Source organism: Halichoerus grypus, chromosome 6 (genome assembly GCF_964656455.1).
Source record: "Halichoerus grypus chromosome 6, mHalGry1.hap1.1, whole genome shotgun sequence".
NCBI lineage: Eukaryota > Metazoa > Chordata > Mammalia > Carnivora > Phocidae > Halichoerus > Halichoerus grypus.
Window position 1 is genome coordinate 173099835 of NC_135717.1, and position 26106 is coordinate 173125940.

At 55.4% G+C, this 26106-nt stretch overlaps 1 protein-coding gene and 1 long non-coding RNA gene across 3 annotated transcripts in view; one reads left to right on the forward strand and one right to left on the reverse strand.

The window, feature by feature from the left end:
• Nucleotides 1–14675: 14675 nt before the first annotated feature.
• SCUBE1 (signal peptide, CUB domain and EGF like domain containing 1) overlaps nt 14676–26106 on the reverse strand; it is a 138527-nt gene continuing 127096 nt past the window's right edge. For both annotated transcript variants that reach the window (XM_036088362.2, XM_036088363.2), the window contains 7 exons: nt 23715–23876; nt 22156–22323; nt 20336–20497; nt 18765–18962; nt 17139–17291; nt 16719–16798; nt 14676–15410 (listed from right to left, as the gene is read on the reverse strand). In XM_036088362.2, the coding sequence (XP_035944255.2) occupies nt 15258–15410; nt 16719–16798; nt 17139–17291; nt 18765–18962; nt 20336–20497; nt 22156–22323; nt 23715–23876 (1076 nt within the window). In that variant the 3' untranslated portion in view covers nt 14676–15257. The remainder of the gene's footprint in view (nt 15411–16718; nt 16799–17138; nt 17292–18764; nt 18963–20335; nt 20498–22155; nt 22324–23714; nt 23877–26106) is intronic.
• On the forward strand, nt 15320–19895 carry LOC144382422 (uncharacterized). Its single transcript, XR_013449357.1, has 2 exons — nt 15320–15422; nt 16539–19895. It is a non-coding gene; the product is annotated as an uncharacterized LOC144382422 (long non-coding RNA).

Sequence of the window (26106 nt, forward strand, 5' to 3'; positions counted from 1 at the left end):
CCCCTCACTGAACTTTATATGAGTATTATCGTTGCAAAAAAATGCCTTTGGTGTTCAAATTTTTAACTGAATTTAGCTGAGTGGTATTTTTTTTTTTTAAGATTTTATTTATTTGAGAGACAGAGCACAAGCAGGTGGAGGGGCAGAGGGAGAGAGAGAAGCAGACTCCACACTGAGCAGGGAGCCCAACGTGGGGCTGGATCCCAGGGCTCCAGGATCATGACCTGAGCCGAAGGCAGACACTTAACCAACTGAGCCACCCAGGTGCGCTTAGCTGAGTGGAATTCACAATAAGGTTGGTTTTTTACTTTGTGATGTGATGTGGGCTGGGAGTGAATGGTCAAGAAAGAATTCTTGAGATGTTTTCAGTGCAAAAAGGTGTTTTTATTAAAGCATGGGGATTACCCGTGGGCAGAAGGAGCCGTACTGGGGTTGTGAGGAGCAATTGATTATATACTTTTAAGTTGGGAGGGGAGTTGAGATAAAGGAAGTTTCCATTTCTTTTGCCTTTGTTCTCCTCATCACTTTGGATAGATTTCCAAAAGTTTAATATCGATTCCATTAATTGGATGAAAAAAAAAAAGAACCATCTCACAACTTTGATACACATTGGCCTCCTCTGTGGAACAGGCCCTCAGCCACCAGAACCAACACACTCACTGTGATGGCTTTGCTTTTCCATAGGAGGACAAGAAAACTGGGAATTAGAAAAATGAGTCAGGGGCGCCTGTGTGGCTCAGTCGGTTAAGCAGCTGCTTTCGGCTCCAGTCATGGTCTCGGGGTCCTGGGATCGAGCCCCACTTCTGGCTTCCTGCTCGGTGGGGAGTCTGCTTCTCCCTCTCCCCCTCCCCCTGCTCATGCTCTCTGTCTCTCAAATAAAGAAATAAAATCTTGGGGCGCCTGGGTGGCTCAGATGGTTAAGCGTCTGCCTTCGGCTCTGGTCATGATCCCAGGGTCCTGGGATCGAGCCCCACATCGGGCTCCCTGCTCAGCGGGAAGCCTGCTTCTCCCTCTCCCACTCCCCCTGCTTGTGTTCCCTCTCTCGCTGTGTCTCTCTCTGTCAAATAAATAAATAAAAAATCTTAAAAAAAAAAAAAAAAAAAAGAAATAAAATCTTAATAAAAAATTTTAGAAAAATGAGTGAAATGAGTGTAGAAAAAGTCATTTGATCTAAACGAAGTCAATGACTTAAGGAGTGACATGTCAACCCACTTCTGCAGCTGCACGTGTTAACTCATTTCTGGATGCAGCCTTTGAAAATACTAACTTTTGAAATAGATGTGATGCTTCTGAGTCGGAATTGTGTCGTCTGGTGTGACTTGTGGTTCGTGACACCTCTTCAGCCCCCATGGTAGAAGGTCAAAGCCAACAAATATCTTGTGGAAATTTCCAATTTCATAGTCGACTTTGAGAAATGGAGATTCAGAACTGAATTTTAAATAAAATGTGGACGTGACTTGCTCCAGAAAAGATGTATTGCCCAGTAAGAACAAAATACAAATAAAAAACTTCTACCATACAAGGGCCAATCTACTGCAGCACGTGTTCAGACTTGTCTGCATAGCCCAGAGCAGGACCATTCAGCCTCTGTTTCCCACACACATCTCGTGTATACCTACCCTGTAATTGTCCCCAAGGCCTCATGCACCTTGCAGGCTATAGAATAGTGCACAAATCAGGTGGTAGGTAGACAGGGGTGGCGGGACCTCACTGGGAAGATTTAGTACGTAAGGATATTATATTGTAACTCGGTAAGAATTATTATCTACTTCACTGACTTGATCATCACAAATAACAACTGTGCGATATTATTTATCATGCATTATAGTCTTCTGCCTATGTAGATAGCATATGTCAAACTTACAATAATTATTTTATTATGAGCAACCATATGTTGCACTAGCTGAAAACCTACTTGTCCTCTCTGACACCTCCATCTTCCTCTCCTCTATATCAGTCTGGGGTTTATCCGCTCCACGGGACAGTAAATCCAACTGGGACTGGCTTAAGGATAAAGGGTATTTACTGGCTCACACCATGTTATGGACTGAACGTTTATATCTCCCCAAATTCCTATGTTGAAGTCCTAACCCCACAGTGAGACCATATTTGGAGAAAGGGCCTGTGAGGAGGTGATAAAAGTTAAATGAGGTCATAGGAGTGGGGTCCTGATCCGATAAGGCTGATGCCCTTACAAGAAAAGGAATGGGTATCAGAACACCGTCTCTGCCAAGTGAGGACACAGCGAGAAGCCAGGAAGAGAACTCTCACTAAGAACCAAATGGGCTGGCCCCTTGATCTTGGACTTTCCAGCCTCCAGAAAATAAATTCCTGTAGTTTAAGCTATGTGGTCTATGGCATTTTCTTATGGCAGCCAGAACTACTACTAAGATGGGCGTTCATGTGGGCTTCAGGTCCAGCTTGATCAAGGGGCCCACAAGCATCACAAGGATCCAGCTCTGCTCTTGTGTGCATTGGCTTTCCTCTCTGATAGGCTGTCCCCTTGGAGTCATAAAATAGCTGCAACAGCCCTGGTCTGCTTCCTCTCAGAGGTCACTCCCACTGGGAAAGGGATTCTGAGTGTCTGTTTCTTTTGTAAAATGATTGGGTCCTATGAACATCCCTGACCCATCCCTCTGACAGGGCAGGCCTGTTCTGCATTCTCTTCCCCAAATGCAAACTCAATGGTATCAGGTCTCTACTTGAAATCTCGCATTGGGAGATCTTGAAATCTCCCAGTGCCCAGGAGTAAAAGCTCAGCCCTTCGTGGGGCCTCCAAGGGCCTGCTGGCCTCTCCAACCTCCTCTTAGCATATCCTCCCTCCCTCTTTGAGTCCTGCCACTTGGCCATCTCCAGTCCTTGCAGGGGGTCACACAGGCTCTGTCTCAGGGGTTGTGCTGTTCCTTCTGCCTGGCAGCCCTTGCCCTCTGCTCCCCTCCTTAATTCCAACTCATTTTTTGGGGTCTCAGCTGAGGTGGTACCCCCTTAAGGAGCCACTGAATGTGCAATTTGATCAACATCAACTCCTGTCTCTGCTTCCCTCCCCCCCAGGAAAAAAGGAGAGAAAGAGAGGAAAAAGGAATTTCTATCCAGAAAATCACAAGCCCAGGGTGACCTTTTGCTTGTAGTAGAAAATGTGTTCTTCATACACCGTGGAGCCTAAACCCAACTTCACCTGTTGCTCAACCCAGGCTTCCAAGCGGGGGAGAGAGCTGCAGGCTGAGGAGGCTGCAGTCTGGTCTCCAGCCTGGCAGCTTCCTAAGGAAATGTGTTCAAACCCACGCTTTCCCTTTGCTATCCTCTAAAATACTGAATGCGCCTACCATGAGAGCTACGTGGTCAAGCAACAACAGTGCTGCCCATTTCCCCATCATAGTCCCTTCCATCTCCTGGAAGGAGGTCCTTGCGCTGGAGGGCATGTTGGTTACTTCCATGCTTTAGAAAATTCTTTCCTCACGTGAGTCCACGTTTATGGAAACAATAGATTATTTAGTTCTGCTTGCTTTTGAGATTAAAGATACAATGTGATGTTCTCATGAAGCTTTCATTTCACTCCACTTTGTGATGTTTTGTTTTGTCTTGTTTGGATCTGAACTGTTTTTGTTCCCATCTTCGACACCAACAAATTCACCACCTCTCTGTGATTCAATTTGATTCTGACAATGTCCACCTGGGATCAGCATAGACCCGACAGGTTAAGGGCTCAGACCTCAAGTCAGCACCCCCTTGAGACGCCCGACACGTCCCAGGTTGTCCGCTGTGCTTCTCGCCAACCTGATATAAATTCAGGGGGTGCCCATGACCTCCTCCTGGGGTCTGATGATTTGCTAGAATGGCTCACTGAACTCAGGAAAGTGCTTTACTTACTATTACCGTTTTATTATAAAGGATACAACTCAGGAACAGCCAGATGGAAGAGATGCATCAGGTAGAGTCTAGGGCACCTGGGTGGGTCAGTCGGTTAAGTGTCTGCCTTCGGCTCAGGTCATGATCCCGGGGTCCTGGGATCAAGTCCTGCGTCGGGTTCCCTGCTCAGCGGGGAGCCTGCTTCTCCCTCTGCCTCTGCTGCTCCTTCTGCTTCTGCACTCTCGCTTGTGCTCTCTCTCAAATAAATGAATAAAATCTTAAAAAAAAAAAAAAAGGCAGAGTCTCTGTTGCAAAAGGGGTGAGTGCCATCTTCACAGCACCTTCACGCATTCACTGACCTGGAAGCTCGCTGAACCTCGCTTTGTGGGGGTGTTTTATAGAGATTTCATTACGTAACCGCCAATGATTTAATCATTGGCCATAGGTCAGGGGGTGGAGCTAGAAGGTCCAATCCTCTTAACTATGCCTTGGTCTTTCTGGGGACCATGCCCACCCTGGAGCTATGGGGACCCAGCCCCCAGTCCTTCATTAGTACCCAAAAGACATCATTCTGGAGACTTCCACGGGTTTTAGAAGCTGTGTGCCATGAACTGGGATAAAGACCAAATACCTATTGCTTATTGTATCAGAGAACGAATTCACATCCCATGACATTCACCCTTTAAAGAATACAATTCCGTGTTTTTGAGTGTGTTCATTCGCAAGGTTGTGTGGTGTGCAAACATCACCATGGTCTAGCTCCAGAACGTGTCCATCACATGAAAAGGAAACTCTCCACCCCTCCCAGCTTTTGGCAGTCACTGATCCACTTTTGTCTCTAGGGATTTGCCAGTTCTGGATGCTCATAAAAATGGAACCACACAGAATTTGGCTTTTTGAGACTGGCTTCTTTCATTGAGCATTTTATTTGCAAAGTTCATTCATAATTTAGCGTGGATCAGTATGTCATTTCTTTACATGGCTGAATATTATCCCATTGTGTGGGTTTCCCACATTTTGTTTGTCTGTAGAGAAGTTGATGGACATTTGGGCTGTTTCTACTTTCTAGCTGTTTTTTTCTTTTTTTAAATTAAATAAATTAATTAATTTTAGTTTTTGGCTGTTATGGGTAACACTGCTGTGAACATTCATGTACACATTTTTGTGTCAACATATTTCAGTTTTCTTAGATGTACACACCTAGGCCTGGAATTGCTGGGTCATAGATTAAGTTTACTATTTGAGGACCTGCCAAATTGTTTTTGCACTTCTTTTGTTAAACTTATTCCTAAGTAGGTTATCCTTTTTGATGCTATTGTAAATGGATTTTTTTTAAAACTAGGCATCATGCCAGGTGTGGAGCCCAATGCGGGGCTTGAACTCCCAACCCTGGGATCAAGACCCGAGCTGAGATCACGAGTCGGACGCTTAACCGACTGAGAGACATCCAGGTGCCCCTAAATGGATTTTTTTCTTAATTTCATTTTCAGATTATTTGTTGTTGTTATATATGCTGTAGCGAACTTTGGTGTGTTGGTAGGGTCCGGACCCGATGGCCAAGAAAGAATTTTTGAGACGTCTTTAGTGCAAAATGGTGGTTTTATTGAACAAGGGGACAGGACCCATGAGCAGAAAGAGCTGCTGCCCCCCACCCCCAATCCCACCCTACCCCCACCCCCACCACCCCACCAGCCCTGGGATTAATGAGGAGCAACTGATTATATACTTCGGGGTTGGGGGGAGGTAAAGATAAGGGAAGTTTCAAAAGGATTTTCCATATGCTAAAGAAGACACACAGGATACGGGAGGCCTTGCTATTTATTGTCAAACTAAGGTTGTTTTTCCCTCTAGCAAGGCATTAACATTAAGACAGTAGGGAGCTTCCTGGAGGAAGGTTATACTCTGCCTCCTCAAGTATTTGTCAATGAACTGCAGGTTATAAGGACATTTAATTTTATCTACATTTTCTTCTGCCTTTGTTTCCCACATCATATAGAAATGTAATAGATTTTTTAAAGATTTTATTTATTTGAGAGGGAGAGTAAGAGAGACATCACACGCAGGGGAGGGGCAGAGGGAGAGGCAGACTCCCTGCTGAGTGGGGAGCCCGAGTACATGGGGCTTGATCCTAGGACCCCAGGATCATGACCTGAGCTGAAGGCAGCCACTTAACCGACTGAGCCACTCAGGCACCCCGAAATGTAATTGATTTTTGCAAATTGATCTTATCCCTGGTAAACTTGCTGACCTCATTTATTAGCTCTAATAGCTTTTTTGTGGATTCCTTAGGATTTTCTATGTACAAGAGCGGGCCTTCTGCGAGTAGAGAATGCTTTCCTTCCTTTCCAACCTGGATGTCTTCCTTCCTTTCTTGTCTAATCATCCTGGCGAGAACCTCCCATGCTGTTAGGAGAACAGACATCCTGGCCTTGTTCCTGTACATTACGTTATTATTATTTTTTTAATTTAATTTAATTCCAGTGTAGCTAAGCTACCGTGTTCCATGAGTTTCACACGTACAACGTAGTTGATGAGGGAGCAGAAGACAAGCAGAGAACAAAGCAGAGGCTGACACCCCATAACCGCCCCCCCATGGGGGTGTTTGTGACATTCCTCTTGCACTCCTGGCTCTCCGGGGTAAAACAAATAGTTAACTAATAGAGATCACAGTCCTGCAAGACCTGAGTCTCCCTCAGTTTACTAATGTTTTAGCAATCTACAAAACAAAGCATTTCTATCAATAACCTAGCTTCCAGGAGGAAATGTAGATACAATTAAATGTCCTTATAACCTGGAGCCCATTCACAGATACTGGAAGTGGGCAGAGTGTAATGTTCCTCCGGGAAGCTCCCAACTATCCTCATGTTAATGCCTTGCTGGAGGGAAAAACAACCTTAACCTGACAATGGCCAGGCCTCCGTATCCTGTGAGTCTTCTTTAACATATGAAAATCTTCTTGAAACCTCCCTTTTCCTTACTTCCGCCACCTCCTGAGAATACAGTCAGCCACTCCTCCAGACCCCAGTGCAACCCCTCTTTCTGCCCACGGGTCTTCTCCCCGTGCTTTAATAAAAACACCATTTTGCGCCAAAGGCGTCTCAAAACTCCTTCTTGGTCGTCGGCTTTGGACCTCACCCCACCAAACCTTACCTATATTCCAGAACCACATCATGGTGATTCTACATTTCCATTCATCACCCACCGCTCATCGGGACGAGCTGCCCTTTATGTTTCTAAGGCAGATCTCTGTTGTGGCGTGAGGTGCGGGCTGGCTCATGTTCACTGCTACTGAACGACTGTGACTCTGCTACCATCTTATAAATGCGAGGCGATGAATATTCCTGTGTGTTTCCGGCACACGTATGTGGAAGAGCCTCTCCATTTACACCAGCAGAATTCACCCACACCCTCTCTTTTATTGTATCGGGCTTCGTTTTTGCCCACCTAGCGCCACAATGGTGTCTCTGTCGTCTTCATTGTATTTCTGGTTTTATTCATGGGGTTGAACATCTTTTCAAATGTTAATTGGCCACCCTCCTCTGGAGTGCCACAGCCCACCCAGCAGGCCGGAAGGAGCTGGAATGGGGGTCTTCTGCTCTCCGAGGAGCTTGGAATCCATCTTGGACTTGGCAACCTGGGGAGTAAGTCCACTGCACCCCACTTTCTCTGCTATCTATGAGCTGGACTGCACTGCTTCTCAGCTCATTTTCCAGCCCAAAAGAGGCCTCAGACAGAGAGAGAGAGAGCACAAGCAGGGGGAGCGGCAGGCAGAGGGAGAAGCAGACTCCCCGCAGAGCAGTGAGCCCGATGTGGGGCTCTATCCCAGGACCCTGGGATCATGACCTGAGCCGAAGGCAGACACTTCACCGACTGAGCCACCCAGGTGCCCCTGAGCCTGTTTTCATGAGAGCTTTGGGGGGAAATACAGTAGAAATGTCCAGTGTGTTGTGTGCTCAGTGGATGTCATTGTTTGCTTCTCAGACTTTTAAATTGTAGTAAAATACACATAAGACAACATTTGCTATTTTAATCATTAAAAAAGTATGCAGTTCAGTGGCATTCACATTCACATTGTTTACAACCTTCACCACCATCCATCCATCCCCAGAACTTTTTCATCTTTCCTAGATTGAAACTGTCCCCACTAAACTTCCACTTTCCCCTCCTCCTCTCCCTCTCCCCCTCTCCCCCAGCCCCTGATGCCCACCACTCTACTTTCTGTCTCTTCTAGGTGATCTGGGAAACAAAGGCAGAAGGAAATGTAGATAAAATTAAATGTCCTTATAATCTGTAGCCCATTGACAAATCCTTGAGGAGGCAGATTATAACCTTCCTCCAGGAAACTCCCTACTGTTTTAATGTTAATACCTTGCTAGACGGAAAAACAACCTTGGTTTGATAATAAGCAAGGCCTCTGGTATCCTGTGAGTCTTCTTTAGCATATGAAAATCCTTTTGAAACTTACCTTGTCTTTACTTGCCCCAACCCCAAAGTATATCATCACTTGCTCCTCACTAATCCCTGGGGTGGTGGGGGTGGAGGGCAGCAGATCTTTCTGCCCACAGAACCTGTCCCTGTGCTTTAATAAAACCACCATTTTGCACCAAAGAAGTCTCAAGAATTCTTTCTTGGGCGCCTGGATATCTCAGTCCGTTAAGCGTCTGCCTTTGGCTCCGGTCATGATCCCAGGGTCCCGGGATCGAGTCCTGCATCGGGCTCCCTGCTCCGCAGGAAGCCTGCTTCTCCCTCTCCCTCTGCTCCCACTCGTTCTCTCTCTCTCTCATGCTCACTCTCCCTCTCTCTCTCAAATAAATAAATACAATCTTTAAAAAGAAAAAAAAAGGGACGCCTGGGTGGCTCAGTCGTTAAGCGTCTGCCTTCGGCTCAGGTCATGATCCCAGGGTCCTGGGATGGGGAGCCCTGCATCGGGCTCCCTGCTCGGCGGGAAGCCTGCTTCTCCCTCTCCCACTCCCCCTGCTTGTGTTCCCTCTCTCACTGTGTCTCTCTCTGTCAAATAAATAAATAAAATCTTTAAAAAAAAGAAAAAGAAAAAGGAAAAAAAAAGAATTCTTTCTTGGCCATCGCCTCCGGACCCCACTGAACCTCGCCTACACTCAAAAACAACATCATAGGGACCTTGCGTAAGTGGAATCACACAGTACAGCTGTTTTGACCTGACATCTCACACTCAGCACCATGTCCTCCAGGTTTATCCACATTGTAGCTGGTGTCCGAGCTTCTTTCCTTTTTAAGGCCGAATCCTATTCGTGGTGTGGAGGGACCATGGTGTTTATCCACTCATCCACTGATGGACACTTGGGTTGCTTCCATCTTTTGACTATTGTGAGTGATGCTGCTATGAACATGGGTATACAAATATATTTTCGAGACCCGGCTTTCTGTTCTTTTGGGTATATTCCAGAAATTTCCTTAGACTTTTAAATCATTGGGTTAAACCAAAAAGTCAAACAAACAAGCCAAACAACTCTGCCGTTTACTGTCACTCACTTGGAATATTAGTATCATTTATGAAATTGTTTTTTCTCCTGTTGAGTGCATGAGGCCAGAGGCTTCTCAGCATTGTTGAGGAGAGGAACGATTATCAGCATTTTTGGTGTTCTAGGTTTCTTTGAGAATCTGATGAAAGCCATGGGTCGTATTCCCAGAGAATTGGCATGTGCTTGCACTGACTGTGCATCCAGTTTTGAGGAGTCCCAGATCCCCCCGGGCTCACGGTGACCGTGACTTCAAGGTGAAAGCCACAGCGGAGAGGAGCATCTCTCGATTCCCGTGGCCAGGCATGAGGAGGGGTGGACTTGCAGGCTCAGACGTTCTACCTCCCTGTAGCTCATCCAGGAACACGTCCGTCTCCTACCTTTGGGTGCTCTTCACATGCGGATCATGCAGATCTCAAACCTACTGCTTTGCCTTCCAGAAGCTTACCGTAGCTCCTTTACTTGGAGCCCTCAATTATAGCCAAGGAATGTTTGAAAAGATTTTTTTTTCTGATTCTAGTTCTTTCTTCCCCCTTTCCTCCCCGGATCATGACCTCTGATGAATGCGAGAAAGGAGCAACATTTAGGTTCGTTTCCTGTTTATTATTAAAGTAATTTCCACAAACATTTAATTACATGCATATGTATGAACAGGAGGGAGAAGACAAAACCTTGAATATTCGAGGCAACCAAAATAAAAACGTGATTGCGCCGATATCTGTCACCCTTGTGGACAGAAGGGTTGCCAGAGTGCCTGGACGGTACAGCGCCTTCACAGAACCCAAAGCGGAGGCTGGGGGAACAAGGGCCCAGTGCTCTGCTCCCCTCCCTGCCTCCCCTGGCCCCCTCCCCCCCCAGGCCCCCCAGTGGTGTTCAGATATCCCATTTCAAGAGCGGTACGGACTGGGTCTGCTCAGGCTGTTCAAGGTTCTGATCTCAGTGGACTAAGACCTTCCTTGGGATCTACATGGCCTCTGGACTGGAAGACAAAGTCCTGGGCACCAGTGAGCTCTCTTTGTGCCCCTACTTTTCAGTCCACGGTCTGCCGAGGGACACCCGCGATGTCTCATGTTTGCGTGCCGGGGCCTGCGAGAGGGGCCGACGGGGGGCGCACGGCATCTCTCCGGGGGTGCGCAGGGCCGTGCTTGGCCTGCGGGCCCGAGTCTGAACGGACACTTCCATCCTGTCCACGCAGGGGAGAAGGCAGAAGCCGGCCTTCCTCTGAGTTTAGCGCTTGTTCCAGAGGGAGGGGAGGTCACTACGTCCACACTCCTCCACCTCCGTCCTCCCTACCTGCCACATCCCTGCCCCGGAGCTCCCCAGCGCATTCCCAGTCCGTACAATTCAGTCGTCAACATCCCACAGACAGACATCTCCTACCTTGGGTTTCGATGGACTTGGGTTTGAGTCTCCGTTCCACCAACTACTAGCTATTCGCCGGGGGCATGTCACTGGGCCTCCTAGAGTCTCGCCCTCCGCATCCGAGGAGCATCAGGCCCCAGCCGCCTCGCAGGGCCCTGAGGATTGCCCCCCAGAGCCTGGCGACTGGGGGACTCAGGCCTTTCACTGCTTCCTCTTGAGACTCGAGGGGCCCATCTGGGGCCTCAGAGAAACAGAGGGTCCTGCTCTTCGGGGGCCATCTGTGCAGGGTGCTGGGAGGGAACGCGTGGCCACGCTTCCGGCGTCTGGGCCTGGGGCTGGCCTGCCCCCCCCGCTGCCCTCTCCGAGAAGCCAGCTGGACACGCCGACTCCAGCTCCGCGCCACACCTCTGTCTGGCATACAGTAGGTGCTCAGAACTAGCGCCTCCAGAGGCAGCCACGGGAGGAAAGGAGCTGGCTGCTTGGACTGTCCGTGTGGACGGGTAGTGTCTCTCAAACGCCAGTCCTTCTGCCGCTGGCCTGAACGAGGTCGGCGCTGTCACCCTGGTCAGAAGGGCTGAGCGGCCACCATGTGGATCCGTGGCGAAGACAGGGGCGTCTTGCGCGGGGTGGAGGTTGCTGTCCTGGGCATGGTGGCTGCGTTCTTCTCCGCGTCGCTCTCTGCCGGGGGTTGGGGGGAGGGCGGCCACATGGTGAGGCCGGGCGGGCGGCAGTTCCTCCTTTGGGAGATGGACTTCGGGACGCCTCTGGCGACCCCTGCTCGGCTCTGCCCTCTGTCGACGCCCTCCATCCCCACCCGGGGCGCTGGGAGGCGCTGGAAGGACGGAGTGCCTTCTCCGGAGGAGCACTGGGCTCTGTCCACCCCCAGGCCAGCCTCAATCTCCTTTATCTCTGGGACCAAGAGGGACTTTGCCGGGGATTCTGCCAGCCCCATGGCTGTGGTCTCTCCTCCTTCCTAGGAGCCTGGCACACAGTAAGCGCTCAGCAAATGTTTGCTAAATGACCTAACTTAGCTCAGTATCTTATTTTCCTGCTGAGGGTGGTGGGTGGAGACCTTTGCATAATTATCCAACCCCCCAAATGTCATTCAGACCCCCACTCTAGCTCCAGCAGGCTGGGGCCTATTGTCGTGGAAAACGGCTGATCTTGGCCGTGTCCCCGGGGGAATGAATGTTCTGGTAGGAAACGTGGTTTTAAGAGGTTGAAGGAAAGAAGTTCTGTCTTTGGGCTCTCAGAAGCGGCCTCTTGGGGCCATTTGTCTCTGGTGACTTTCTGGCCCAGGTTACAGTTCTACTTCATCTGCGTGTCCCAAACCAACGACGGCAGGAGGGAAAGCTGTCTGAGGCCGCCACCTTGGGCCCCACGGCCCCTTGACTCTGTCGCCACAGAGGTGAGGAGGGACTGGCAAAGACTGCCCCCAGGGAGCTAGAGCTGGGCAGAGCGAGGTCACCACCACTGGCCCAGGCCACCTGCTGGGGCGAGTTGAGACAGTGGAGAGCCCGCGGCGGGGGGAGAGGCCAGCGCAACACCGCGGCTGCAAGGCCCTGGCTCAGGGAAGAGCGTAGCTGGGAAAGAGCCTCACTCGGAGGCAGATGAGGTGACCCCAGCACTCCCTCGCTGAGGGCCCAGCTGGCCACTGGACCTGAGGCAGAGTCTCTTCTTTTCCTCCGCATGTTTCCATGGAAGCAGAGAGCTGGGAGATGCCAGGGGGTGCGGGGCAGAGGGCTTCTTCCAGGTCCGCCACTCCTGGGTCCCCCCTGACCGCCGTCATCGGGCACCTGGTGCGGGGGGGCGCCCCTCGGTCTTCCACTGCCATCCTCGGAGAGCGTCCCCGGCCACCCCGCGAGGAGCAGAGCCAAGCTCCTCAGGACTTCCAGGCCTTGGCCCCTTTCAGTCCCGGCCGACTGGGCAAGCTTTTGCTTCCAGAAGCCTCTTCCTTAGCTCTCTTCCTTGGAGTTTATTGACTGGCCAGCAGCCGAGGGTCCGTGCCAGGCGAGGGGCGACGGTGGCTGGGCTGGGGCTGCTCAAGGCCAATGTCCCATCCACGAGGGGGGTGTGCTCCTTCTGGCTCAGTCCCTCCACATCTCGAGCCCTGCCACCAGCTTCCACAACACGGGAACATGGACAAACGTGCTTTGTTGCCCAGGAAGCTCTCCCATGGCCACCAGGCTCCGACGACCGGGGACAGCGCTGGCTTTAACAGTGGGACCCTCAAGTTCCCCAGGGTGGGGCTCAGGACTGACATCGAGACGAAGGACAAACCCCACTCCTGGACTGAGTGCCCCTGATGGTGGGGGGGTGCTGATGGCGATGTGCCGGCAGCTGGCAAATTGGGGTGGCTTCCTGGTACTTGTGAGGGCAAGGGGCCCCACATCTGTCCTGCTCTGTTGGGGGAACACCGGGCCCGTCTGACCACAGTGGTGGGGAGAGCCACGGAACATGGGTGGGCTCCCACTGGAAAGGCCAGTGGATTAGGGCGGTTTGTGGGTGGCGACTGCCCGAAACCACCCAGAGGGGCAGCAGGAAGCATTCAAGAAAGGTTAGAGCCCTTCTGGTCCTGTTTTGAGAACATTATTAAAAAGCCCCTCCCTGTCCCCTCCCCTGGGTGGTTGCTGTTCGGGGCCGTTCTGGAGGACACTCGTCTAATTTCTGGGGATGCGCAGTGGCTTGGGAGGGAAGACAGGCGTCTTGCTGGAGACCGAGGCTGGCCTTCCCGGCCCGTGAGTGGGGAGGGTGGTGTGGGCCCAGACAGGGCTCAGGGCTCACACTGACCTGCCCACCAGGCCCCTCCCGACCTGAGTTGGATGTTGGCAGAAACGGCGCTGGCGGCAGAGTGTTCGTCAAACTGGGGACTCTCCGTTGCTGCCGTGGGCGGCGGCAGGGAACGACTTCTGAGCTCCCAGCCCTGTTCTGGATTGTGAAACTGTCCGGCCTGCCTTGTCATCGACCCCCAGACCCCACTCGCCCGGCCCCAGGCTTCACCATCCGCAGCGTGCCATGGACGGGTCTCAAACTGTGCCCTTCGCTCAGCGCGGGTCCGTGGGGCACGAGGAGGACACAGCCTAGGGGCACCTGGGACGGCTGGCTGGGCTTCATTTTAAGATGCTCCCACGTTTCTTGGAATTGTGAACATTTGTTAACCCTAAAGATACAGCCCGCTTCCTACGCACGTCTCTTGGGCAGTCGGCCGGCAGGCGGGGCCTCAGCGCCGCGGGGACTTTTCTGGCTCTATCCCGGGGCAGGCTTCCTGGCTGAGGGGGACACCATGCAACCGGCCAGACTCTGGACTTCTCTTCTTTAAAGACAGACTCTCCGAGGGGCGCAGCGTGGCGCGGCAGAGAGGACAGCACTCTCGGGGCCCGGCCTCGGATGCTGGCCACCCGCCCTCTGAGGCCTCTCGCGGTGGCACAGCCAGTGCTCACGTGGGCAAGGCCTTGTTTCCCTGTGGCACGAGGCCACGGCACAGACCCAAGGTCACGGCCTCAGGGTCAGCACAGGCCCCTTTCAAGGTTTCCTGCTGGGCCCCTGTACCCACAGGAAAGGGCCCAAGGGGAAACTGCCTTCTACCATATTCTATCTGCGGGCAACACTCCAGCAAAGCATCGGAGCCTAGTTCCCCAAAAATATGTCTTCCAGAGTGTGTCCAGAACCAGCCTGCCTTCTCCCCATCCTGCAGGCTCCCGGCCCCACACAAACCGGTGGCAAGCACCTGGCGGGGCGGTTAATCACTCAGGGATGCTGGCAACAGCCTGTGAGGGAAGAGGTGGGGTTGCATTTCATATTTATAGTTACTAAAGAGGATTTTCCTAAAGTACCCACAAATAGAAGTATATTATATTTATATTTATAGTTATATATATATAGTACTTAATTAGATGCTCTATCAAGGGAAAGCACAAATCTACAGTTTCCTCCGCTAGCAGCTCTTTTCTGTCCCATCACAGAATCCTTAGAGCCTCACCACGTGGCGCCTGCGTCCCGGCCCGTGGCCGCAGGGGTGCGGTGGGGTGCGGATGCCTTGCAGGTGCAGACACTAGCTTATCAAAGCTCTCCAGACGCCTTCCCACACCCCTCCTCCCGCAGCCTGGCTTCCTGTCTCAGATGATGCCTCCCAGAGCTTGCCTGGGGGCAGAGGCAGCCACGCCCCCCCCAAGCGTCAGGTGAGGCCACGTGCCACCCCCCCCAGATGTGCTCTCTGCCCAGGACCTGGCTGCGCACAGGGTGTCCCGGCCCCGGGTGGGTCCTCTGGTGCCGCTCAGGAGAGGCTGCTGTCCTGGAATCGAACAGGCAGAGGGAGCGAGGGAGAAAAGCCGCAGTGTTTTCCCCGTGGGGCCATCCGAGGAGTGCGGTGGGCCGGGGTCTCGGCCTGGACGTGGTCTCACCCCCACGGGCTGGTCCGTGTTTCCGAAGGGCAGACGCCGTGGTGGCTTCCCAAGGCAGAGTGTGGAGGCCCGCGGAGCCGCCTTCTAGCCTCTCCTGTGGAGGGAAGGCACTCTCCCCTCCCCGTCGGGACACCCCCCATCCCCGAGCAGGGCATTATTTGTAGGGCCGCAGGAATCGGGACACTTTGGAGCGCAGCAGTTTGATGAAGGACCGCGGGAACATCTCCTTGGACTCCTGGGCTGTGTACTTGAAGTAGTTCTGGGGATGCGCCAACACATCGAAGAGGGCCTTGATGAGTTTCTTGTCCTGCAAGACACGGTGAGTCGGGTGGTGAGGCCGAGTGGGGGGCCGGGGCTGCGGGCCTCTTCAATGTCTGGGGCCCTGGAGGGGCCTGTGGGGTGTCTGCAAGGAAGGGGGAGGAGGACCCCACAGACTCTTCCCCATGGATTGTTTTTTGATTTTTTTTTTAAGATTTTATTTATTTATTTGACAGAGAGAGAGAGAGAGCACAAGCAGGGGGAGTGGCAGGCAGAGGGAGAGGGAGAAGCAGACTCTCCACTGAGCAGGGAGCCCGATGCGGGACTCGATCCCAGGACCCTGGGATCATGACCTGAGCCGAAGGCAGTCGCTTAACCGACTGAGCCACCCAGGCGCCCTTTGACTTTAAAAAAAAAAAAAGATTTATTTATATATTTTAGAGAGAGCCCACATGATCGGGGGAGGGCAGAGGGCAAGGGAGAGAAGCAGAACAGCTTCAGAGGCAGGTGCGGGCCATCCCCCGCCAGGCCTCGAGGGCCAAGATCTTTGTCCTAAGTGATGGAAACATTTCTAGTTCTGCAAAGATGCTCCTGGCTGCAGGGTGGAGCCATGGGCAGAGGGCCAGGGCGGCAGGGTTGGGGCGAGGAGGAGAGCCTGCATTGTCTGCAGGATGGACTGATGGAGAGGCCAGCACGACCCTCCGGTTCCCACCACACAGACGGGCTCTAGAACCCCTAGCTCTGCTCCTGGGTGCAGCAGCATCGGGGGGAACCTCTCTGCTTACAAACTGCCTACTGTGTGGGGGACTGTGCCAGCCCCGGGGCTGGAAGACCCACACTGGGCGAGCCATGCCTGGTTTCTCAGAGGGCTTGCCCAGGGCCACCCAGCTGGGCCATGACAGCCAGGGGCCCCAACCCTGCTCTAGCCCCGCCCACCTCCGCTCCCAGGCTGGGAGTGCTATCTTCCCAGATGCTGAGCCAGGGCCAGACCCCCAGAGCCCGAGCAAATCCCTGGGTTGGGGCCCTGAGCTGGCTGGTGCCTGCCGCGTGACAGACACAGCGCCCCTCGATGACAAGGTGGCTCTGCTTCTTAAGGCCACGAGCAAGATGACGAGGCAGGCAGTCCCAAAGGTGGGGGCGGATTCTACTGATTTTAAGCTCCCACCGTGTTTCACAGATGAGGGAAGTGAGGCTGGCAGCTGGTGAGGAGCCCAAAGACCAGTCACCAGGTCCTGGGCTAGACGCCACCAGGGAGCTTGTCTCGGCCCTCCTGGTCTGCAAGGACAGATGCCCTGGATCATCACAGGCCACCGTCCTGGGATCACATGGACCCTTTGCCATAAAGAAGCTCACTCACTTTTAAAATTTCCTGGTGATTCTCCGAGGCGTAGAGCCGTCCATCGCGAACGATATCTTCTATCAACTGCTGGTAGTCCTCTGTGAAACCCACCAGCAGGGAAGGAAGGAAGGTGAAGGTGCCAGACCCTGCCTGCTTCCCCCTCACCTGCAGCCTCTGCCTTCCCCTGCTCCACATTCAGGCTTCAGACCTTGGCCAGAGGCAGTTCTGCCTCCAAACCTCTGTATCCTCCACCCAAACTGACCTCGAGTTTTGGCCAGCTAGAAACTCCTAGTCAACCCTCAAAACCCTGCTTGGGCAGTACGTCACACTGAAGGCCACAGACACCACTCATGGCTCCCTCGGCTGCACCACCCCCCACCCCGTACGTGTCCGTGGCCTCTGGGTCTGCAGGGCCAGACGCAGTGCAGCCACACTGACCGTCATAGGTCACATAGGGCACTTGGAATCCTTTGCCGCTGTTGCCCTCATTGGATTTGAACTGGATCCAGAGCTTCCGGGAGCGGGAGGTGAAGGCGATGGGCCTCTCGTAGGTCTGGCAGGTCTCATAGGTGGTGATAGACGCGGGTGATGCTGGGACAGAGCAGGGGGGCTGAGCGGCTGGCTGACCCACATCCCTGCACCTGGCCCGTCCTCCTTCCTCAGGCCGCGTGCTTCCCCCACCTGGTCAGCCACCCAGCTCCCACGCCCAGTCCCCCAAACAGTCCAGCTCTAGTCTCTGCCTGTGCTCCCTCTGCCCCAAATGCCAGTCCCCACCTTCAACCCCAGTTCCTACTCATCCTGCAGAGCAGGTTTCGGTGTCTCCTCCTCCAGGAAGCCTCCCCGACTGCTCCGTCCTCGCACTACCATGTTCCTGCCCTGCCCTGGTGAACCCTTTGTCACTGCCCCTCTGTTGGGTTGTCACTGTATTTCTCCACCAACTGCTCCTCCAGGATAGGGCTCATGCCCACACCCAGCACAAGTCAGGCCTGGGGTGGGGGGCCCCATTTGGGAAGTCCCCTCTCCCTATGAGCAGATGAACAAGGGTGAGCGTGCTGACCCTGGGGTGCGTGGGGCTGTCCAAAGGGTGCCCCACCTCCTCACTGCTCCCTGGGGAGCCTTCCTGAGATGCCCTGGAGGCGGGAGAAGCTGACCCCCTAGAGCTCAACCCTGTGGGCAGACAGTGGAGGGGAGGATGTTGGGGACTAGGGAGGCTGGTGACAGAGGAGGCGGGGAAGATGGTCCCGGGCTGGGCTCTGACCGGCTGTGGCATCCTGGGCAGGCTTCCTGCCCTTTCTGGCCTCAGATTTCCTGGCTTATCAGCGACACAGAGTGGGCGACGCTCGCATATGGTAACAAAGAACAAGGGGAACAGAGTGGACAGAAACTCCCTCAATCTCTCTCTCCTCTGCTTAGTCTCTGTTCCTCATACACATTCCAGACCCAAGTGGGCAGGAGTGTTCTGTGTCTGCCTGCGTCTGCCTCCTTCTTCCCTGACGTTCCAACTTGGGGTGTGCTCCCTGGGGGCACGGTGACCTGACAGCAGCCGTGAGGGGTCCTGGCCTGCGCACATGCTATTAGGGACTCAACCTGGATCCTGGGGGGCTCAGGGGCTTCCCCACCTTTCTCGATGCTGCGGCCATCTGGGCACACACTTGTCCTCACCCACTACTGAGGGCCGGCCCACTGCTCTTGGCCCCTTGACAGGGGTGATGGGCCAGGAGGCTGGAACTCCCAGAGGGGAAGGGACGGGCTGTCTGACCCTGAGGCATCTTGTGTGTGTGCCCCCGAGCCTCAGAGGTAGCAGCAGGTGGGCGGAGCAGCGGTCGCTCCTGGGGCCTCACCCTCGGTGGCATGGCAGGACAGGCAGGACCCCTGGGATGAGACTAGCTTGTGGTCAGCGTGGAGACCAGACCGGACCGGCCCTGGCTCCCACGCTCAGGGTGCACCCCCCACTCACCACAGCCTGGCACGGAGCCCTTTGGGTCAGACAGAGGTGGGCTGCGAACCCGCCCCACGGGTGACCCTGGGCAGCCCCTCTGCTGCCCCGCCTCGACCCGTGCATACCGCTCTTCCTCATGACCAGGACGTCGCCGCACTCATCCTCAACGGGCAGGAAGATCTCAGGGACCACGATGAGGATCCTGCGCTTGGGGGGCGGTGAGATGTGCCACACGCACTCGGCGTTGGCCGGATAGTCGCCGGGGTAGTTGGGGGACTCGATGTAGCCCGTGTAGTCGCCGAGCTCGCCGCCGCAGTGCTGGTCTGTGGGCACCGGGGCCCCACGGGCCTGTTCAGGCCGGCTGCACGGGGGACGTGGAGGGCGGGCCCTCGACGGCCCCGCGGCCCACCTCCACCCAGGGTCCCCCCCAGCCAGCTCGGCCCTGGGCCGCTCTTCTCACAGGGTCGTCTCCCTGGGGGGGCGCCCTGGGGCAGGCCCACCCGGTGTCAGCTCCCCTGCCAGCCCTGCTCCTGCAGGTGGCCCACATAAAAGCCCAGTGAACCCCCATTCAGTGAACCCCACCCCCTCTTTCCCTCCACGCACTCCACGCTCAGTGTCCGCCAGGTGCCCGGTGTGGTCGCCCTCCCCACCGAGCAGGAAGGCTGGGGGACAAGCAGGCAGCGCAGTGAGGAAAAAGACCTGCTTCCCTTTCTTTCCTTTTGTAGCTAAGCTGCGTAATCCTCAAGAGGCCAAATGCGACATCTTTATGAGCTAAATGCTCCTAGCCTCACCCTTACACCTTAGGACTGCAAAGAGAACTGAACAGAAATACTAAATATACAGAATTTTCTTATACCGTTTCATTTATAAAACACTTTACATCAAAATTTCTGGGAAACATTTCATATTTACCTTACCTTCCAGAAGCTTCCCTCCTATTTGCTTTCTCCACTTTTATTCATGAGGACGTTTAAAACCCTGTCTCTGTGGAGCCCCACCACTGTGCCTGTTCTTCTGTCCCCAGAGGCCACGAGCCCCAGGGGACGCCCCGGGGAAGTGGGCAGCTCCCACCTCTAGGATTAAGTCCCCTTCATGGCCCTTTGGGCTGTCCTAGACATGACCAGCAGCCCAGGAAAGGGGTAACTGGCTAGAAATTGATTTGGGGAAGGGTACAATACCAGAAAATCTGTCTCAGAGGACTCCGAAAAATGAATTAAAAATATCTAAAGTCTGTTGTGCCCAAATGACTTGCTAAATGACGGCCTGGGCTATCTATTTCCCAAATCGTCTTATGCTGCCCACATTTCTTTCGGCTAAACTGAGTTGCTCACAGACAGGAGGAAGCCTCTGGTCTTCCTCTGGCGCCTCCACCCCCGTCCACACCTGGCGCTTGCTTCCTGTCCCCCGGGCTGGTTTGCGTCCACTTGGCAGCCCAGCCACGCGTGCCTTCTGAGCAGCACGGCCGGACCCTCAGCCGCTGCCCCACAGGCCCCCCGGCGCGGCCTGGCTCTCCCCTCCACAGACCCGGGGCCTCGAGCAGGGCCCGCCGAGCACAGGGGTGCGGGCATCACCCTGAGCAGATGAGCGGATGTGCTAGACCGGGCGGAGTCCCCGGGGTCCTGTGGGCACCACGTGGGGTGCGGGCTCACCCCGCCCCAGTAGCCCAGCCCCTGGCCGCGGGGGGAGCTGCACCTACTTTTGCAGTGTGTGACGTTGGTGGAGCCATCGAAGTCCGTGCTGGTGTTGCCCGGGCAGGTGATGCAGTGGTTCTGGCCAAACTCGGGCTGGTAGGTGCCCACCGGGCAGCGGATGCACCGGTGCGTGGTGGTGTTGTAGTGGTGGCCCGGGGAGCAGTGCACTGTGGGCCGGGGTGGGGGGGCAGGTGGGAAAGGGCAGGGGGCATTCTCCCTGGCGCCTCCCTGCCCTCGAGGTCTGTCTTGGTGCCAAGTTCAAGGCCCTTCTTTACCACCCAGTGGCCTCCCATCACCCGCACCCAGTCCTGGCCCCGTCCACAGCTGTGCGGAGCGTGGTGGGCCGCCGGGAGCTGGGCAGTGAGCTCCGCAGACCAAGGCCTGCCCCCGAGGTGCGTGTGTTCGGGGGCAATAAATGGGGCATGAGATGTTGTAAGGCCAGGCATGGGCTGCTCAAGGGGCGCAGGGATCTTGGGTGGAGGCTTGAGCAGTGTAGAGCTGGCTGGGAGGCCATCTGGGCGGAGGGAGCGGCCAAGCTGGGCCCGGAGTGGGCTGCGCATGCCGGGTGTGGCCAGAGGGGAGGCCACAGTCCACGGGAACGGGCTCCTGGGGCCAGGGGGTCATGCTAGGCTTTGCGCTGAGGGAGGTGGGCCCCTGGAGCCACTGCATGGTCCTGTCTGATGCTCTGGGGAGGGGGCGGGGTGGGGGGACAGGTAGCAGTGGCCTGGCTCGGGGGGCAGGAGTGGGGCACTGAGAGCTCATCGCTCAGAGCTGCTGGCTGGGGCTGTGGACAGACTGGATGTGAGGTCAGAGAGAGAGCACTCGGGGGCACTCCAAGGTCTCCTTGGGCACCTGGCAGGACAGAGCTGGTGTGAGCCGGGGCGGGGGGCACTTTGCGGCAAAGATGAGGGGCTCTGGCCATGTGGAGTGACAGGTGGGTTGCTAGATATGACCAGGGCTGTCCCCTGGCAGGAGGGTGTAGCATCTTGTTCAGGACAGAGGCGGGGCTGGGGACAGAAAGTGGGGTCACTGGATGCTCTTTCTTTCCAGGTTCCAGAGTGAGTGCCCAGGCCGGGGACCCCGGCACTACCAGGTGAGGGGTGGGTGGGTGAGACTGAGTGGGGCCTGGGGCCATGGGGCTGTGGGAGATGCCAGCTGGGAACCGATTTGGCTCCAGCCTTGATGGGAGCAATGATGGGGGGCAGTGGGGTGAGAGTCTGACTAGTGGGGTTTGGGAGAGGGTGAGGGGAGAGGAAGGGGAGTCCAGACACTCTTTCTACAAGTTTCATAGTAAGGAGGAGAAATCCTGGCAGGAACTGGAGGGCAGATGGAGTTTTCTCTTCTAGAAGGGAGGATTCTGTCTGTTCCCAAGAATATCAGGGTCAGCGGGTGGGAAGAGGCCCTTGGCAGGGCAGGAGGCAGGCTCATCAGGGGGATTCGGTGACCATGGAGGGGAAGGTGCGGCTAGATAGCAGGACCCCCACGGCCCTGAAGGGAGGGTCTCCAGGTAAGGTGAGACGTCTGACCTCGCCCCACTGCCCCTGCCACCCCTGCATTTCTTCACCCCCCCCCACCCCCCAAAACTTTCCTGTGAGTCAGGCTCAAAGCTCCCGTCTGTAACCACTGTGCCTGCCTGGCTCTCCCATCTGAGACCCTCGGGTGGGCTTGTGTGGAACCCCGCTGTCCCTGTCCTGGCGTGTGGCACGGTGCTGGTCGCCATGTCCACTGTCGGCAGCTCCGGGGTGCCCCTCTGCCCTTGGAGATCTGCCACCCAGGAAATGAGAGGTGCTGAGGGAAACGTCCCTGCACAGCCCTGCACACTCACCTTTGGCCTCGCAGTCTTGGAAGGAGACTGTGCCCTCGTGCTTGGTGAGCAGCCCCCCTCCGCAGGGGAAGCACCCTGTGCGCCCAGGCTCAGGCTGGTATGTGCCCACTGGGCAGGCCTGGCAGGGCCTGAAGCCATCCGGGGAGAAGAAGCCTGGGGAGCACTGGCCTGGAAGTCAGAGGTCATGGCTCAGGCTGGCGGGGGGCGGGGGGGCGCGCCTTGGTCCAGACCCTGCTCTCAACCCTCACCTGCCCTGGGGAAGGGCACCACAGCTGGGGGTGGTGCTGGGGGGGAGGGGGGACTTGGGGGGAAGGGGCCTGGGCTGCACAAGGCCGACCCCCGTCCGGATGCTGCCAACGGCTCAGGCACTATGGGGCCTTGGCCAGGCGTGGCTTCACCTCTCCCACTAGCAAGAAGGGCTACGGGTTGAAGAGCAAGTGGCTTTGCTGTTGAGCTGGGAAGTGTGGAGCCCGCTTGTGGAGGGGAGAGGTCGAAGGGGCTCCCCCCAGGGGGCAGGCCACACTGTGCCTTCCACATGAGGAAGTGGGGTCCAGGCTGACCGGCCTTGTCTCTCCGCAGGGCTGGGCCAGGGCAGAGGGAGGGGAGTCTGTGAGGTCCTTGAGGGCCTGGCTGGGAGAAAGGGAGGGGACAGCACACCCAGCATTAAGCTGGGATGCAGAGGGTGCTTTGGCATTGAGTGAGGGGTGGGTTGAGGGCCCTCTCGGCCCAGACCCTGAATTCTCTGCCCCCACCAGTGGCTGCTCTCTGCTCGGTCACCAGCCCCACTAAGGGCAGAGACCACACCTGGAGGGCACAGCCAGCTAGCCCGCAGGGACTCCGGGCTGGGCTCTGATCTCCTCTGTAGCCCAGAGAAGGCTGGCTGGTGGTCTCCACCGCCGTGAGGATCCTACCCACCCACCCTCGCAGGCACCCTTTCCCACCCATTGTCCTGGGTGGTCCCGTGAGGGCCGGAGAAGGGAGGCTGATGGGTGGGGGTGTGAGCCTATATCACAGGTGTGGTTAAGTGAGGTAGGGAATGGAAAAGCTCTTTGCAAACCAAGCTGTGCTTGGTAAACTGAAAAAGGGCTTTCCAAACCACCTACAGGGCAAACTGTAAAGTTCTTCATGTAGAGAACAGTTCTTGCCAAGTATATGGGACCCTCCATAAAGCCTTTCGGTGATGATGCGGCGCTCCGTACCACGTACCACGTTTGGTCAACCGTAAAGCACTACGTACCTCCGTTACAGACAGTGAGTCACCCGTAAATGACCAAGTGTTTATAAACTGTAAAGTCCTTTCCAAACTGCATGCTGCTGTTCGCAGGTGCGCTAGGCACAGCCCAGTGCTTGCTGACACACAGATCCTCCGGGGCACCAGCGCCCTCTGTGAGTGCAGCAGCCTGAAGTCATGCCAGCTCTGCACACGGCAGAGAGCTTTACAGAGTATCACCAGGGACCGGGCCTTTGCTTTGGGGACCTCAGTAGAGATAGGAGGTGTCCCCGGGCCCTCCCCCCACCGCAGCCCCCAGCCCCGCCCTCCAGGGGGGACCTGCACTCGCCTCCACATTCGGATACGTTGCGGGCACCAGCCAGGCCGAGCCCGTCGCTGCTGGGGCATGGCGTGCAGCTGAGTTGGCCGTCCCCGTCCTGGTAGGACCCCGGCGCGCATGGCACACACTGGCCAGGCTCTCCGCTGAAGTAGGTGCCAGGCCCGCAGGCCACTGCAGAGGCAAAGTGGAGAGATTGCCGGTGGCAGGGGTGGGGAGTGGTGCCCAGGTGGTCTGTCTCCTGGTACCTCAAACCCAGGCTCTGTCCTCCCAGATAGAGCACATCCCTCGTCCCTGTGGCTCAAAGGAGAGCTGGGGGTAGGAACAAGACACCAGCCATCTGTGAAGAGCCCGGAGGCCTGACCCTGGTCTCCTGCCCCGGGCTGGCCACTCCTGCTCAGCCCTTAGTTCTCTCTCTGCTCTGCATCCTGCCCTCGGCCTGCGCACCAACCGTTTCCTGGCTGTCCTACGGGTATTTTGTCCAAACCCAGCTCTCCTACCCTGCCCTTTCCTTCCCCGTGGGGTGGAGTGGCCATCTGGGGACATGGGGGTGGTGCAGAGGGCGGCGGAGGGAGTGACAGAGGTGGGGGCAGGGAGGCCTGGTGGCTGAGGGTCGTCCAGAGCTGGTGTGGTCGGCTGCACAGAGCAAACTGATGAGTAAGAAGACTGACCGAGGAAATGAGGAGAGAGGGAGCCGCATGTTTCTCTGGAGAACAAATTTAGAAACATGGAAAGAGGGGAGGTTAGAAAGAACCCTGAGCTATTGAATTGGAGGGATTGGTGTGAACGCATGGTTTTCAAAACACACACACACGCACACGCACACCTCTACGTACCCATCTATACCTATGGAAATATATATATACACCCATGTATGAAATACACCCATACTTTCTAGGTCTGTCCAATGAGAGAGCCTGGAAGCAAGGACACCCCAGTAGCAACGAGGATCCCAGCTTTGGCTTCTGCACATCTTCCTCCTCTAGGGGTCCAGGGGTTCCTGACTGATTGTGAAGGCTGGGGCACGGAAAGTACAGGTTTGGTGCCCGAGAATCCTCAGTGAGTGATGGGGGCGTGGGGTGTGTCCAAAGGACAGGGGAACCGGCCTGACGGGGAACTTTACTGGCTACACTGGGGATGATCTGAGCACTGAACTAAGTAATCCTAGGCTTGGATGACAACCCAGTGAAGAACAGAGGAGTCTCAGTCCACACGGACATGTGGATGCGCAGAGGCATCCGTAAGCGAGGGGGAAGGGAAAGCTTCCTGACCGGAGAATGCTAACTAATACACACGGACCAGGGCTGGCAGGAATAGAGGATACCGTCCCGCAACCATGGGAGATGTGTCTGCTTTGGTGGGAGCTGTCACTGAGTGCTGCTGGGGGGGAGGATGTCTGATGGGGAGCAGGATGTTGGTATAAACTCGGAATTACATCCCCAGCAAATCCTCCTCAATTGCAGAAGGAAAAGGGAGGTGGAGGAACCAGGGGTGGCCTGGGTCAGTGTCCTGTGCCTCCTGATGGGGGCGCTGAAGAGCAGGCGGCCAGCGCGGTTTCCTGCTGAGACCGTCACGGAAAGAAACGTGGGATGCAGCCCCATGAGGGTCATCCTACAGCGGGAGGACAGGAGAGGCAGGGAAAGAGCGAGGGACTGCTCCACACTGAAGGAAGGAGAGGCAGGGAAAGAGCGAGGGACTGCTCCACACTGAAGGAAGGAGAGACAGGACACTGAACGTGCAGGACAGGGACGCTGCGGGAAGAGTGGGGGAACTGGGATGGACCGCGTGGGCTGGACGCGCTGGAGGCAGCGCACGGGGGCGCCTGGATGAAGAAACCATGGAAGTTCCTTGTTCTGCCTGGCCATATTTCCGAATGTTTGAAATGATTTCAGAATAAGCTATTGAAAATAGAAAAAAGGGGAGCCTGGGTGGCTCAAAGCGTCTGCCTTCCGCTCAGGTCGTGATCCCGGGGTCCTGGGATCGAGTCCCGCATCGGGCTCCCTGCTCAGTGGGGAGCCTGCTTCTCCCTCTGCCCCTCCCCCTTCTCGTGTGTGCTCTCTCTCTCAAATAAATAAAATCTTTTGCGGAAAAAAGAAAAGAATGACATCACGAAGGCCCCTGCCCTCCTGCCATGCTCACTCCATTGCTCAAGCCAGAGTCCTCCCTTCTCCCCACGCCCCTAAGTCCCACCTCTTCTCAGGGAATCCCCAGTTTATCTCTCTGGCCCAGCCTATGCTTTGTGCCCCAGATTTGTGACTCCAACCACCCTAACCGTTCAGCGTCTGCACAGGGATGACTCACGTGCGTCTGAGCTAGTGAGTAAGACAGAACGTTCCGTCTGCACCAGCTGCGTCGTCCCCAGGTTCCCCAGATCAGAAAATGATGCCACCTCTGCCCCGTGGCC